Source organism: Chironomus tepperi, unplaced genomic scaffold, assembly GCF_022539635.2.
Source record: "Chironomus tepperi strain 1889 unplaced genomic scaffold, CSIRO-AGI_Ctep_v1 contig_486, whole genome shotgun sequence".
NCBI lineage: Eukaryota > Metazoa > Arthropoda > Insecta > Diptera > Chironomidae > Chironomus > Chironomus tepperi.
In genome coordinates this window covers 851,007-864,941 of record NW_027226608.1, presented here as the reverse complement: position 1 = coordinate 864,941, position 13,935 = coordinate 851,007, and the positions used below count along the sequence as shown (strand labels likewise).

The following is a 13,935-nucleotide window of genomic DNA, read 5'->3' as shown; positions in this document are numbered from 1 at the left end:
CACTAACCCTGACAAAATCAAGTGGAAATTCTATGTCATACGGAGAGTCGCAGCAGCAGAAATAACTCTTAGTATTGAGGACAGCAAGCAGCAAGCAGCAAAAAAGGTTAAAATAGAAGAAAAGCTATCATAACAGACTTTCCACATTTTCCTTCTGTTTTCCATTTCATTTGATTTTCATAAATAAATTGTGCTGCTCACTGGACATTTTCCCAAAGGATTTTTTTTTTTGCTTCCAAAAAGACCTTCATTTCCTGTTAAATTAATTCTAAATGGATTTTTGATCTATGGCTGAATTGGGGTGGGGGATGAAGGGCAAGTGGGGGTTAAATGGACAGAAGAATTATCGAGTAATTTTGTATTTTGTATCAAGAGCTTTACTGCTGCTTGTGTGAACTCACAGTGTGATTAAATTGGATAAAAATTGTGATGTGTTAAGGAAGAGTTGACTAGCTGAGGGTATGATGGATCAAAAGGGATCAAAAGTTATCAAAATTGATAAAATTATGACTGGTTTCTTAACTTATCCGGACAATCTTATCCTATATGGATGTGCAGGGCGTTTTGGGCCTATCCCACCTACGTAAGTCTATGGGATGGTGTGAAGTTTTGGTGAAGTAGAGTAATAGCCATGTCTAGGTAGGATAAGGTGGAACCAGAGTGTAACTGTCTCAAAAACTACCGTTAATTTTTTTCAAAAAAAAAAAAAAAATATTTTGTCGTTAAAATTTAAATTTTTTTTGACCGTTACTTTATCTTTTCGAAATGTTCGAACTTTTCGACAATTTCATGTCGAAAAACTCGAATTTGAGATGGCCACACTTTAGGTCACAATGGAAAGAGGGAAGCGGAGTCACACGCTTTGGATGAGGAGGGTATAAGGGTGTATGTAACGGTTGACTGAGGTCTTTGGTTTGATTAGAACTTGAATTTTGTGGAAGATTTGACAATTTTTCATTTAAAATTCATTAAAAATTAAGGCATGCAATTTTAAGATTCTTGTTCATTTTTTTCACAAAATAGTGGGGCTAGTGCGTCGGTTGTCACCCATAACACCCCTTAAATACACCCCTGACATAACCTCAAAATCCTCCATACTACACTTCAAACACTAACTGCTCCCATCATGCCACGCTTGAATGATTTTTGTTCCCAATTTTCCCATCTTTTTATTTTTAAATAATTTGTTGTTCCTAGCAACTACTTTGTAATCTTATTATGCTTCAACAGCAGCAATACACAATGCAATTAAAAATATTCAAAATATGAACAAAAATTTAATTTTTTTTTTTTTTTCACGATCCTTCTCAATTTTCATATGAAAAACTTATTATTCATTAATTTTCATATTTGAATTACAATCTGAAGCAGCAATAGCAGCTATAAAAGGAAACTACACAATTGTGAAGATGGAAAAATTATTTTTTTTTTACTCTATTGTTGTTCATAAGTCCTTGATATTCAATGAATTTTTATAGAGAAATTTAAAAATAGATAATTTTTCTTTATGGAAGCAAAGTTTGTTGTTAAGGAGCTGTTGTGTAATGGCTTTATGGGGTGTTGGGGAAGATGTTGGAAGGAATCGAGTGGTTAAAGTACAATGGAGTTGAAATTTGGTTCATTTGTGGGTAATCTGAGCGGCAAAATGGGGTGAACTGGATTTTTGGCATTAAAATAGGTTCAAAATCAGCTGTCATAGTGTTATTTGGACAATATCATGTCTTACTGTTAATACTGCAACGTCTTAGGGGGGAGCAATGCCCTAGAGAAGGAGAACAATTTCCCAGGGCCAGAAGCAATGCCCCATAGCGCGTAGGAATGCTCCATGGCTATGAGCAATGCCTTAGAGCATGCAGCGAAGCCCTAGATCAAGGAATAGTGCCCCAGAGCAAGAATTAACGCCCCAGAGCAAGGATCAATGCTCCAGATTAAGGATCAATGCTCCAGACCAAGGAACAGTGCCTCAGAGCAATAAACAATGCCCCGAAGCAAGAAGCAATGCTCCAGGGTGAAGTGCAATGCCTTTATGGGAGGATCAAGGCCCAAAATGGAGAAACGATGCCCCAGAGGAACAAGCAATGCCCTAGAGAGAGAAAAGGGAAGAGGGGTTGCATTTTGTAAATCAACATACCCCTGTCTAGCGACTACAGCCTGCTGTTCAAGTCATAACCTAAAATATGACTTATATCTGCCTCATAAATAGCCTTAACTAACCCTAACCCCCCAAAAAATAACACAAATTCAATTTAACTCATCAACCAGAGCATATCACGCTACAAATACCGTCCATAACGACTAATAACTTCTCACATTACAACTAAGCAGCTTACAATGTCCTCATACACAAAAAGTAATAATATTTCACATCATATCAAGTCTAATAACTTATCAGAACATCACTTAAGATGTGCCCACACACAAATACACGACAATTGCTTTACAGCCCACACACATACTGTGTGCTACACTCACCTGAGGTATCCTGAACAATCTCAATAGATTTGCAACTTGAATTGATGTTACAGACGATGCAGCACCCACAACACCGCTGATTACTTTATTACCAACATGTGTTTTACTGCAACTGCATTCGTCGCCGTCAATGTTGCTGATGGAACCTGTGAATGAGAGATAAATGATGGGGAATTGATTAGTTAAGTTTTATGGGTATTTGGGGTTGGGGTTTGGTATTAAATTGGATATTATTGGAATTTGAGTTAGTTTTGAGGGGTATTTGAGGGGTTGGGGGCTGATTTGGTCAATTTTAGTCATTTTTTGATGATTTTTTGAATATTTCAAACCATTAGCAGCGCATGAGAGGCTATAGGTAGCAATAGTGACTTTGACCGTCAACCAACCCCTCCCTACCCCCTCCCCTTTGAGTATGATTCCATCAGTTGATGATAAAATGTCAGAAAGATGTAGAAATGGCTTGATTCCATCATTTTGGCTGTATTTTAACCATTTTGACAACAGAAATTGGGATTAATTGGCTTGTGTCACTCGGGTAAAGCTCCTTGGACTACGCAACTCTCAAAATGACCTTCTAGACCCTCTGCATGACCTCTTAAGCCTCTGCATGACCTCCTTAGCCTCTGCATGACCTCTTAAGCCTCTGCATGACCTTCTAAGCCTTTACATGACCTCTTAAGCCTCTACATGATCTTCTTACCCGTCTGCATGACCTCCTAAGCCTTTGCAGGACCTCCTAAGCATCTGCATGACCTCCTAAGCCTCTACATGACCTCCTAAGCCTCTGCATGACCTCCTAAGCCTCTACATGACCTCCTAAGCCTCTGCATGACCTCCTAAGCCTCTACATGACCTCCTAAGCCTCTGCATGACCTCCTAAGCCTCTGCATGACCTCTTAAGCCTCTGCATGACCTTCTAAGCCTTTACATGACCTCTTAAGCCTCTACATGATCTTCTTACCCGTCTGCATGACCTCCTAAGCATCTGCATGACCTCCTAAGCCTCTGCATGACCTCTTAAACCTCTGCATGACCTCCTAACTTCCCAACATTGCATCCAACATCCAAAAATCCCTCCAAAATCCAAAGTCCCCCATTCCATCACCCACAAACTGCCTTCACATCCCCCAAAAATCCCTCTAAATTCATCAACAACCAATCCCATCCTCCTGATTCCAGTCTTTACCGTTCCTTTGTTCCACAACCACTTCCAAATAGCAATTATGTGTCTACACATTTTTCAATACAAAAATTTCAGATGTCAATAGCAATGTCAATTGTTGAACTTTTCAGCACAAAAAGCTTGGATTTATTTTTTTTTAATTAAAAAACTTTCCTTGTGCTGTATTTTTTTGACATATTTGTGCCTGATTTGCTTTTGTGTTTCAAATGTGAAACTATGTAAAAATTTTTGAGTTTTTTTTTTGTTTTTAATTAAATGTTTTATTGTGTCGATGCTGAATGATTTTGAGGTTGAGTAAGTCACAAAAGCGGGAATTGCATGCACAAATTTGAGGAAATTGAGAATGTTTTTTGATTGAAATTTTGAAAGGTTTTTGTGCATGTCGATTGGATTATATGACAGATGAAGGATTGTTTGGAGAGTCAGGAGACGGAATATTAAGCATCTTGGGGTATACAGCTCTACCTGCCCTACTTTTCCTTCAGTTCAAGATTACCTAGGGAAGTGTTGCCAACCTTACTAGACAAGAGTACCCAGACAGGGCTAGGCAGAACTAGGCAGGGCTAGGAAGGTTTACGCAGAGCTAAGAAGGTTTACACAGGGCTAGGCAGGGCTAGGCAGTGCTAGGCAGGGCTTGGCAGGGCTAGGCACGGCTAGGCAGGGCTAGGCAGGGTTAGGAAGGTCTACGCAGGGCTAGACAGAGCTAAGAAGGTCTACTCAAGGCTAGGAAGGTCTACGGAGGGCTAGGCAGGGCTAGGCAGGTCTAGACAAGCCTAGAATGGGCTTATCAAAGCTGTCTTAGGTCCTCCTGCCTAATTGTAACTGTGAACGAGTAGGGTAAGATATTTTAGGATAGAATATTCAGGTTAGGTTAAGAAATTGACCCCAGGACAACCATCAACCCTCTTTGTCGAGGTTGATGCCCCTTGCACCTTCAAATTGACATCAGGTATGCCATAACAGCGACATAGTCATGATTGTACCTCTTTAAGTCAGTATTGTCCAACCAGTAAGTCGTAACATACTAGAAACTGCATTGAACCGCATTTCTAGTGTAGCTTCCAGCTTAACCCACCACTCAGGTGCTTCATGGTACCAAAAAGGTTGCCCAGCACTGCCCTAGGTCACCCAATCTCATTCAAAACCCATCTTATCGTCCCCCCATATCCCCCTTCAACATCGCCTTCCACGTGCAACATTTTTTTTCCAATTTCTTCATCACTTCCCCGACCATCATGTTCAATGTCAATAAATTGTTCCTTCTCCCCCAACCAACGAAAGGCATTCACGATACAAAATTTAATATTTCTTGTTACGCCACAAAAAAAAAAAAAAAGAAATGTTGACGTTTTATTTTCTTATTACCAAGTATCATGCTATGTCGCAATAATCGTTTCAGCCTTCAACAGTAGACGGATCTTAATGGTCGTTATTAGACACGGTTATAAGGAAATTGTGGAACAGTTGGTGGTTTGGATGGTAAAGGCAGAAGAAAGATTCTAATGGAAAAAAAAAATTCAAGCTTTATGGCTTTTTTTGGTGTTGAAATTGAAAATTTTTTGGGCTGTTGCAGAAGTTTAAGGGGGAATTGGAGAGGGGTGAGGTGGGGTTTTTGAGAATTTTCAAGAATTAAATTGAATTTTAAAGCAGTGACTTAATATTAAAGCATCGCTTTTGATCATAAAGTCAATTTTAAGTCATCACTTCAAAGCATTGACTCAGTATCAAGTCATCACTTCAAAGCATTGACTCAATATTAAGTCATCACTTCAAAGCATTGACTCAATAATAAGTCATCACTTTAAAGCATTGACTCAATAGTAAGTCATCACTTCAAATCACTGACTCAATATTAAGGCATCACTGCAAAGCATTGACTCAATATTAAGTCATCACTTTAAAGCAATGACTCAATAATAAGTCTTAACTTCGAAGCGTTGACTCATGCTCAAGTCATCGATACTCAGATTATTACATCAAAGCATTGCATCAGATTAAGTCGTTGCTTGAAAGCATTGCCTCATTTTCAAGTCGTCGCTTTGGATAAAATTTTTTTTTTTTTCAAATTTTCACTTTATTTCCATAATTTTACATTTCATTCTTTATTAAATCCCATAAAAACATTTATTCAGTTACTGCCGGTGGTGGCATAGTCTCAATAATCCATCCACGGAATACAGTCATTCTCGAATATCCAACAGGCTGTCCCACAGCACAACCAGCTGGTGAAAAGAAGCTTGTAATTCCAATTTGTGTAAATACATTCATGGGACGCTGTAGGTCAAGGACGCCACCCTCATCAGCATGACATGCTCCTTGTCCACCTACTGTTGATGTTTCAACGCATAATGTTGATGCAACAACGAATCCAGCTGGAAATGATGCAGCACAAAGCTCATTTGTAATAACACTATTAAATGCAGCCAATAAGACACTTGATGTCGGTCCCGTGTTATTTACTCGACCCCATCCAAGGGATCTGACACTTTCACCTGTATATAAGTCACCGACGCCTGCTGCCGGTATTGTAACAATACCAACTTGTGGTGATGGAACTAATGCCTGATCAATATGCATAATTGCAACATTTCCATTCATATTGCGTGCATTAAATGTTGGATGTAACACATAACGTAATGGAAGTACGGTACGACGTTGTTGTGATGGCTCATTAACATGACGATTATGAACACCGACAATGACGACTGTAAATTGACTGTCAAGAAGACAATGTGCGGCTGTTAAAATTGCACGTGTTGAGAGAATGGAACCGCCGCAGAGGCCAATGCCGAATGGAAAGTTGACATTAAGGAGAGCCTGGAAAGGATTTATGGTTTTTGAGGGGTTTTTGTGGTGAATTTTGACAGCTGGCAACTTAGAGGATTGACAATGTATACTAAACCGAAAAGTGGTTTGGCCCCACCCTCTGGATACACCGACCCTCAGGATACACCGACCCTCTGGATACACCGACCCTCAGGATACACCGACCCTCTGGATACACCGACCCTCTGGATACACCGACCATCTGGATACACCGACCCTCTGGATACACCGACCCTCTGGATACATCCTTGATCAAAACTCTTCAAATATCACCAAAATTCCCCAAATTCACCAAATTCACCAAAATTCCCCAAATTCACCAAATTCACCTCAAAACCCCCCTAAAAATCCAAATATATCTTACAACATAATTAGCCGAATGTGGAACAACTGGACTTCCGCCAACAATCCTCGATGTCCTTGAAAATGACGCCTGTATAAATCTGGGAAAGTCTTTGCCGTCCCAAAATCCCGGCAATTCACTACGTCGTACAGCATTCGAACTATCGAATGGATCATGACTAAAATCGTCAGCTACGGCAGCCACAACCAGCAATGCAAGAACCACAAACTTCATCTTTAATGATTTAATTTTGACTGATTTTAAAATTGGAATTGAAATGTTGGAACCAGTCAATTGATAAGGAAGTGATAAATATTTTATCAGAGATTAAGCATGTCTTAATATATTTATTTTTGTTGGAACTGACTGAATGTCAGATGTTATCAGTTTGTGAGATTTGGAGATAATTTAATGACTCATTTTTTAAGGTAGTTTTGTTATGTCAAGCTTTGTGATTTTGGAATTGGAATGACATGTTGGGGTAAATTTAGGACTATGTCGTCAAAATGGTCAAAAATAGGTATTGAGGCATCTATGCGAGATTTTGGGGTGTTGACGTCAATGTGATGACTTAGACAAGACTTAGTAAAGCTTGAATGGCTGTCATGTACTGCTTGAGATCAGTGTATTTAAGGAGATGACTGTGGTGTCAGACCAGAATGGAATTTGAAGGAGGGAGCCATATATAGGCTAATTTAGCAGTACGAGGGTAATCCGACACCATTCTAGAGTGGTTTAGCGTAATTTTTGGGATCTCTGGCATAATTTTGGTTCCAACTTGTTGCTGAGTGATTTGGCAAAAGACCGGATATCTATGCCATTTTTTTATGATTAAGGTTCTCCGAAGTTTGAGTTTTGACGAATTTTCGTGATCAAGATCGAAACCGGTAGTCAGTGTTAGAGCCAGCTTCACCGAAAATAGACTTCAGAGAGGCCACGGATCACACTTGATATGGACTGCCAGCAAAGAAAGTAAGCAGTAAGATCGAAACCGAAATTCTTCTGGAAATTCTTGGTCTCAGTCTTAAAGTACGTGGATTCGACTACCACTAGAGGCCGATCTCTCAATCATTGCATTGTGCGTTATCCATATAACAAGGATTTACTCAATGCACATGAAAATTTAATATTTAAAGGCTGTTGATTAAGAAGGCTGTTGATAGAGACAGTGAGGCACCTAGAATACGCAGGCAACGTTACCAGGCATTTCTTGACCCCTAGATTCCCCTTTGCTGCTGAATACCCCCCTGAAATGCAGATCATCCGGTACAATCCACAATGGAGTAAAGCTTGAGAATTATCCGCCTAAGATTGATATCGTTATCTAAGAAAATGGTCTGGAATATCAGTTCGTTCCTCGCTTATCTTATCTCAATCGGATAAGGATGTAGTAATGGAATTAAGTTACACTGTTTTTGTGGAACATAAAGACCTACAAACGATTCGTAGAATATATGTCTTGTTGACTGTTATATGTCTAATATATGTCTACAGCTGTATTTAGAATGGTAGGAGAAGGTAGAAGCGGTGTCAGGTTCAAAACAGGGTCACAGGATGTATGGGGAGGGTTAGTTCCAAAATTTGCAATTTAAGACCTTTAACATTCCTCAAAGAACACAACATCAATTTCTTTACATCATTTTATTCAATTTTAAAGCATAAATCATATAATTTAACAACCCATCCTTAATTCCCCCAAAAAATCCTCAAATTCCTCCTTAACTCCTCTTTACATATTAGCCTGCAACCATGTCAAGAAGCTCGTAACTCTCGTATATCCAATTGGATATCCAACAACACAACCAGCCGCAGCAAAATAGCTCGTAACACCAATCTGAATCGGTCTAACATCGCCAGCACGTGGAACCGACAAGACACCACCATCATCATTATGACAAGCACCTTGTGCACCTGGACCAGCTAAAGTTTCAGTACACAAAACACTAGCAACAACAATTGATGGTCCATAAAAGCTTGAACATGCTGCATTTGTAATAACAGTATTTGTGGATCGTCTAAGAACAGCTGAATCAGGTCCAGTAACTGCTGTACGTCCCCATCCAGTTGCTGTTGCTACTTCCGTGACAAAAAGTTCATTTGCAAATGCTGTTGGAAGTCGAGTTGGTTGGACATTGACATTGAATGTAAATGCTTGTGGACTGACTAGAACTGCAATATTATTGTTGAAATTGCTTGGATTGAACAGCGGATGGACACGATAATTTGCAGGCATGACTGTACGTCGTTGCTGAGTCACTTCCACAATATTACGATTATGGGCACCGGCAATGACTAAAATTGTTGAAGTTCCGCCGACACAATGTGCAGCAGTGAGAACTGATGTTGCTGACAAGACGGAACCGCCACATAATCCAACAGTTGTACGTGACACATGTAAAGCTACTTGATATGGATGTGAATGTGGTGGAACCTCAATTCCGCCGACAATTCGCGGTGCACGTGGATTTGGGGTGTAAAATGCCTTTGGGAATTCGCGACCTTCCCAAAATCCTGGAAATTCACTGACCGGGATGATTGTGGATGCATCGAATGGCAGGAACTCGTTTGGACTGATGACGTCCTCAGCGACTGCACAGGAAATGAGCGCGACCAAAATTAAAAACTTCATTTTTTTTTGAAGCTAATTTGTTGGAAATTCGAAACAAAACTGAATGAATTTAATCAATTTTGGACTTGATTTTTATGGGATTGGAACTTGTGGTTTGATAAAAGGATTTGTGCTGATAAGATGTCGATAAGATAAGATGACGAGGATGGATTTTATGTGACATAAATGAGAAGCTTAGACAGGAAGTTTCTAAACAATTTTTTTATGATTCATGATAAGTTAGAATAAGTCAGTAACTGCCTTTGTTCTTATTTGTTTTTATGTCCCTGTCTGTCATTGTCTGTCCCTCTCTATTCTTCTCTATCCTTCTCTGTTCCTCTCAGTCTCTCTCAGTCTCTTTAGGCCTCTTTCGGTATCGTTCGGCTTCTTTCGGTATTGCTCGGCTTTTTTCAGAATTGCTCGGCTTCTTTCGGAATTGCTCGGCTTCTTTCGGTCTCTTTCGGTGTCTTTCGGTGTCTTTCGGCTTCTTTCGGTCACTTTCGGACTTTATCGGCCTTTTTCAGTCTTTATCGGCCTCTTTGGGTCTCCTTCAGTCTCTCTCAGCCTCTCTAACGTAACATAACCAATGATTTTAACCATTTCTACGCCAAAAACTTAATTCCCTTCTGGGACGTGCGTCATATTCAAGGAAGACTTTAAACTATTCTCCCAAAAATGACGCACATCAACTTTTTTTCTTCATCTTTTTCTCACAAAAACTTCAACAATAATTCCCCAATTTGCATACAAATTTGTTCATTAATTCCCATCTGACCGTACACAAATTCCACCAGAAAAGACTTCATTTAACATTCCTAACTCAATCATCAAAACTTTTTCACATTTTTCGCAGTCACAATGTCTTCTTCCTTTCCATTTCCATCACCATTTGACCTTTTTTTTTCTGTTGGTTTGGTTGTGAGTCACAACTACAAACAGCATGTCTTATGCTTATACACAAAACTCAACATCATATTTCATTATGGTGTCACATAATCTTTTTCCCATACATGCTGCTCTATGCTGCTCATTTTTTTTTTCATATATTCACCAATTCACTAGCTTGTCTTATCTTTCTTCACGCAGCAACAGAGCTGATTTTGCTGCTTATTTTTATGATTTTTTTCTTTTTTTAATATTATAGAACTAATGTTGTCCTTATTGCTATTGTGACTGTGATGAAAATGAAAAATTTTTTAGTTGGCTGAATGAGCTTTGAATTGGGGTTGGGGATGGGAGAGTGGGTGATGGGGTTGTGAGAGAGGTACAGAGAGACAGAGAGGGACCGAGAGAGATCGAAAGTGTCCGAAACAGACCGAAAGAGACCAAAGCAGACCGAAGAAGACCGAAAAAGACCGAAAATTACCGAAATAGACCGAAAGAGGCCGAAAGAGACCTGAAAAGGCCGAAAGAGACCGAAAGGGAACGAAAGAGACCGAAAGGGAACGAAAGAGACCGAAAGTGACCAAAAAAGACCGAAAGTGAACGAAAAAGACCGAAAATGACCGAAAAAGACCGAAATTCACCAAAAAAGACCGAAAAAGACCGAAAGAGACCGAAAGAGGCCGAAAGAAGCCGAAAGAGGTCGAAATAGACCGAAAGAGACCGAAAGAAGCCGAAAGAGACCGAAAGAGACCGAAAGAGACAGAAAGACAGGAAGTCAGTAAACTATCCCCCAAAATACACCGCACAATTTTTTCAATTTTCCATCAATTTTCCCCCAACACAAATCATCTCAATTCTCTCGAATCTAATCACTTTTAAAGCACTTCCACCAATTCCCACTCATCACTTAAATTATTATACCATTTATGGCAAATCATATTAAATACTCCCATGCTGATCCGCATCTCTTAACTCGCTTCCTCTCACGATAAATTCCAAATCCTTAATTTGATTATTCCCAACTGCATCAAAAAGTCAAACAAGATACAACAAAAAAAGTTTCAATGACAAAAAAACTTTTTGAGATTTCCTCTTTTTTGCCGCCGTGCCCCTCCCTCAACGGAATCAACCCCCGAGATTCTTGAGAAAACTTTACTGTTTGAGTTTGTCTTAATGACTTTTCTTCTTCGTTTTTGTTGTTGTCATTGAATGTCTTCTTACTTCTTCTTTTGGTAATGTTAATGTTGTGACTGTGTATCTATCTTTATTATTGTTAATGCTTTTTGATGATTTTTATGGCAGTTTGAGATGAAGATGTTGGAGAAAAGGATTGATTGGGAGATGGGTGGGGGTGGGGTGGGAGGTGAAGCCTTCAATACCCTTTTAATTACTTCAGTAGCCTCAATCTTCAAGAATATTAAGCTTGAGTTGTCATCAATACCCTGCAATCCCATTTCTCACCCGTGAGTAGATGGTTGACCCTCAACATCCACTCCTGAATATGCCATTTTCCTTCCAAAAACATTACTTCTTTAATGAATAGTCATTGTATGATTATTTATAATGGTTACTGGGGTAGCAATCTAGTACTTCAGTTCATAATCTAGGACTGTAAGTAATAATCTGGTACTTTAGTCAATAATCTAGTATTTCAGCCAACATTTTAGTACTTCAGCTAAAAATATTAAGCTACTAATCTAGTACTTCAGGTACTAATCTAGTACTTCAGTCTATAATCTAGTACCTTAAGGGTTATTGGGGTATTTTTAGGAAGATTGGTGACTTTTGATGTCAAATGTTGATGGATAAAATTGAATAATGTGGGATAGGAGGGTTAGAAGGGAGATTTAGGGGGTATGAGTGAGATGTGAGGGGTATAGGGGGTCTACAGCCTTACATCAACTCAACATAAGATGATCATCAGTCAAATTCACAATAAAAACCCAAAAATGAGCCATTTTTTAACCAATTTTTCCTCAATTCCCATCCACAACTTCCCTCAAAATCCTCAAAATCTCCAAAGATCCTCAAAAAATCCAGCAACATCAAAACTTTTTTGTGACTTTCATTTAATGATTCCTTTAACGAGAAGTGCTCCCGATACGAAAATGTTGCCATAAATGTGAATTTTTCCTTATTTTTTATGCGACATAAAATGAAGCTCCAAAAATGCTTGAAAAGACTTTTTTTTTTTTTTGATTTTTTAATAGGACAAATTTGAGGAAAAAAGAAGAAACTTTTTTAATGGATTTTAAAGCAGAAAAAGATTTTTTTTTTCTTATTTTTTAAAAAGTTTTTTTTTGAAAATTTCTTTATTAAATGAGACAAAATTTTTGTAATTAAAGAAGCTGTTTTTAATCAGTTTTTAATTAGGTTTTGAGGCGAAATTTTTGAAGAATTTTTAATTAAATTTCAACTGATTTTGTTGTCATGAATATGAAAATTTGAGCACTTTTTGACCACAAATTTTATTTACATATTTAAAAAAGTTTAAAAAATTAAAAAAAAAACTGAAAACAAAATTAAAAAATTTAAAATTTTAATTTTTTTAAAATTTTTAATTTTTTTAAATTTTTTAATTTTTTTTTAAATTTTTCCAGTTTTTTTTTAAATTTTAAAAAATTTGTCTTTAATTTTTTTACATTTTTTTATCAATTTTATTTCAATTTTAAACTCCTCAGATCACAATTTTAAATCAATTTTAAATCAAATTTAAATCGAACTAAAAGCTCAGCTGTGCAGCTTCATTCTACCCATTAAATCAATAAAAATGAATATTGTGGTAATTTAAAAAGCTTAATGGATATTTATTGAGTGCATCAAACCCATTATACCCAAAAAAAAGGGAATTTTCTTCTTCATTTTCTGCGTAAAATGTTCAATTATAAATTTTTTAAGATAAAATTTTTCACATTTTCGCCAAATGTGGCCACAAAATTACTTTTTTGCATTTATTTTCAGCTCATTTTTTGCTTTGTTTGGGGTTTTGAAGATCGTAAATTAATTTTTTAAAGGCAGACGAACCTTAATTTTTTATAATTTTTTTGGGAAAGAAATGGTTGAAAAATTTGCATTAAATAATGGAAAATTGTTGATGCTTTTTTCGTGTTATGGCCATTTGAGGGCGTTCAACTATTATGCAACACTCTTCTACTAATGCGCCCATAGTACGCGAATAGTACGCATTATTCCGTCCATAGTACGCCTTATTCCATCCATAGTGCGCTCTGTTTGTCCTCCATAGTACGCTCTTTTTGTCCTCCATAGTACGCTTTTATTGTTCCCATAGTACGCTCTAGTGCTTCCATAGTGCGCTCTTAGTGCGCCCCCTAGTACATGACCAGCGAAGTATTCCCCAATAACTCTGTCCCAAATTAATCATTCAATATCACAAAAATTGATCATCTGCCACATGCCAACAATAAAGCCACAATAAATCTCAATTACATCCAGTTGAGCTTTTTATTATTATTTTTTAATTGCATCCATATAAAATAAAAAGTTTACATTTTCATGTGACATGCAATGTCAGATTTTATATTTTAATTAATATTTAATAAAAATGTTTTTCACTTTTTCAAGGATTGACATTCAGGCACAATGAGACGTGTCATGAGT

General features: G+C 37.8%; 3 protein-coding genes across 3 annotated transcripts in view; all 3 read right to left on the bottom strand.

Annotated features, from left to right (window-relative positions):
- LOC139099887 (metabotropic glutamate receptor 2-like) overlaps positions 1-13,935 on the bottom strand; it is a 149,982-nt gene that overhangs the window by 57,248 nt on the left and 78,799 nt on the right. The window contains exon 3 of the mRNA XM_070652437.1: positions 2,473-2,618. Coding sequence (XP_070508538.1) covers positions 2,473-2,618 — 146 coding nt within the window. The remainder of the gene's footprint in view (positions 1-2,472; positions 2,619-13,935) is intronic.
- LOC139099889 (brachyurin-like) lies at positions 5,690-7,093 on the bottom strand. Its single transcript, XM_070652439.1, has 2 exons — positions 6,846-7,093; positions 5,690-6,472 (listed from the first exon to the last, which is right to left on the bottom strand). Exons 1-2 carry the CDS (start codon positions 7,056-7,058, stop codon positions 5,780-5,782), a joined length of 906 nt encoding a protein of 301 aa, XP_070508540.1. The 5' UTR covers positions 7,059-7,093; the 3' UTR covers positions 5,690-5,779.
- LOC139099890 (brachyurin-like) lies at positions 8,447-9,500 on the bottom strand. The gene has a single exon (XM_070652440.1). It carries the CDS (start codon positions 9,451-9,453, stop codon positions 8,554-8,556), a length of 900 nt encoding a protein of 299 aa, XP_070508541.1. The 5' UTR covers positions 9,454-9,500; the 3' UTR covers positions 8,447-8,553.

Coding starts and splice junctions, on each gene's coding strand:
- LOC139099889 (XM_070652439.1), bottom strand. CDS start 7,058: ATGAAGTTTGTGGTTCTTGCATTGCTGGTTGTGGCTGCCGTAGCTGAC. Junction 6,473..6,845: donor CACATTCGGCTAATTATGTT/GTAAGATATATT, acceptor AATCCTTTCCAG/GCTCTCCTTAATGTCAACTT.
- LOC139099890 (XM_070652440.1), bottom strand. CDS start 9,453: ATGAAGTTTTTAATTTTGGTCGCGCTCATTTCCTGTGCAGTCGCTGAG.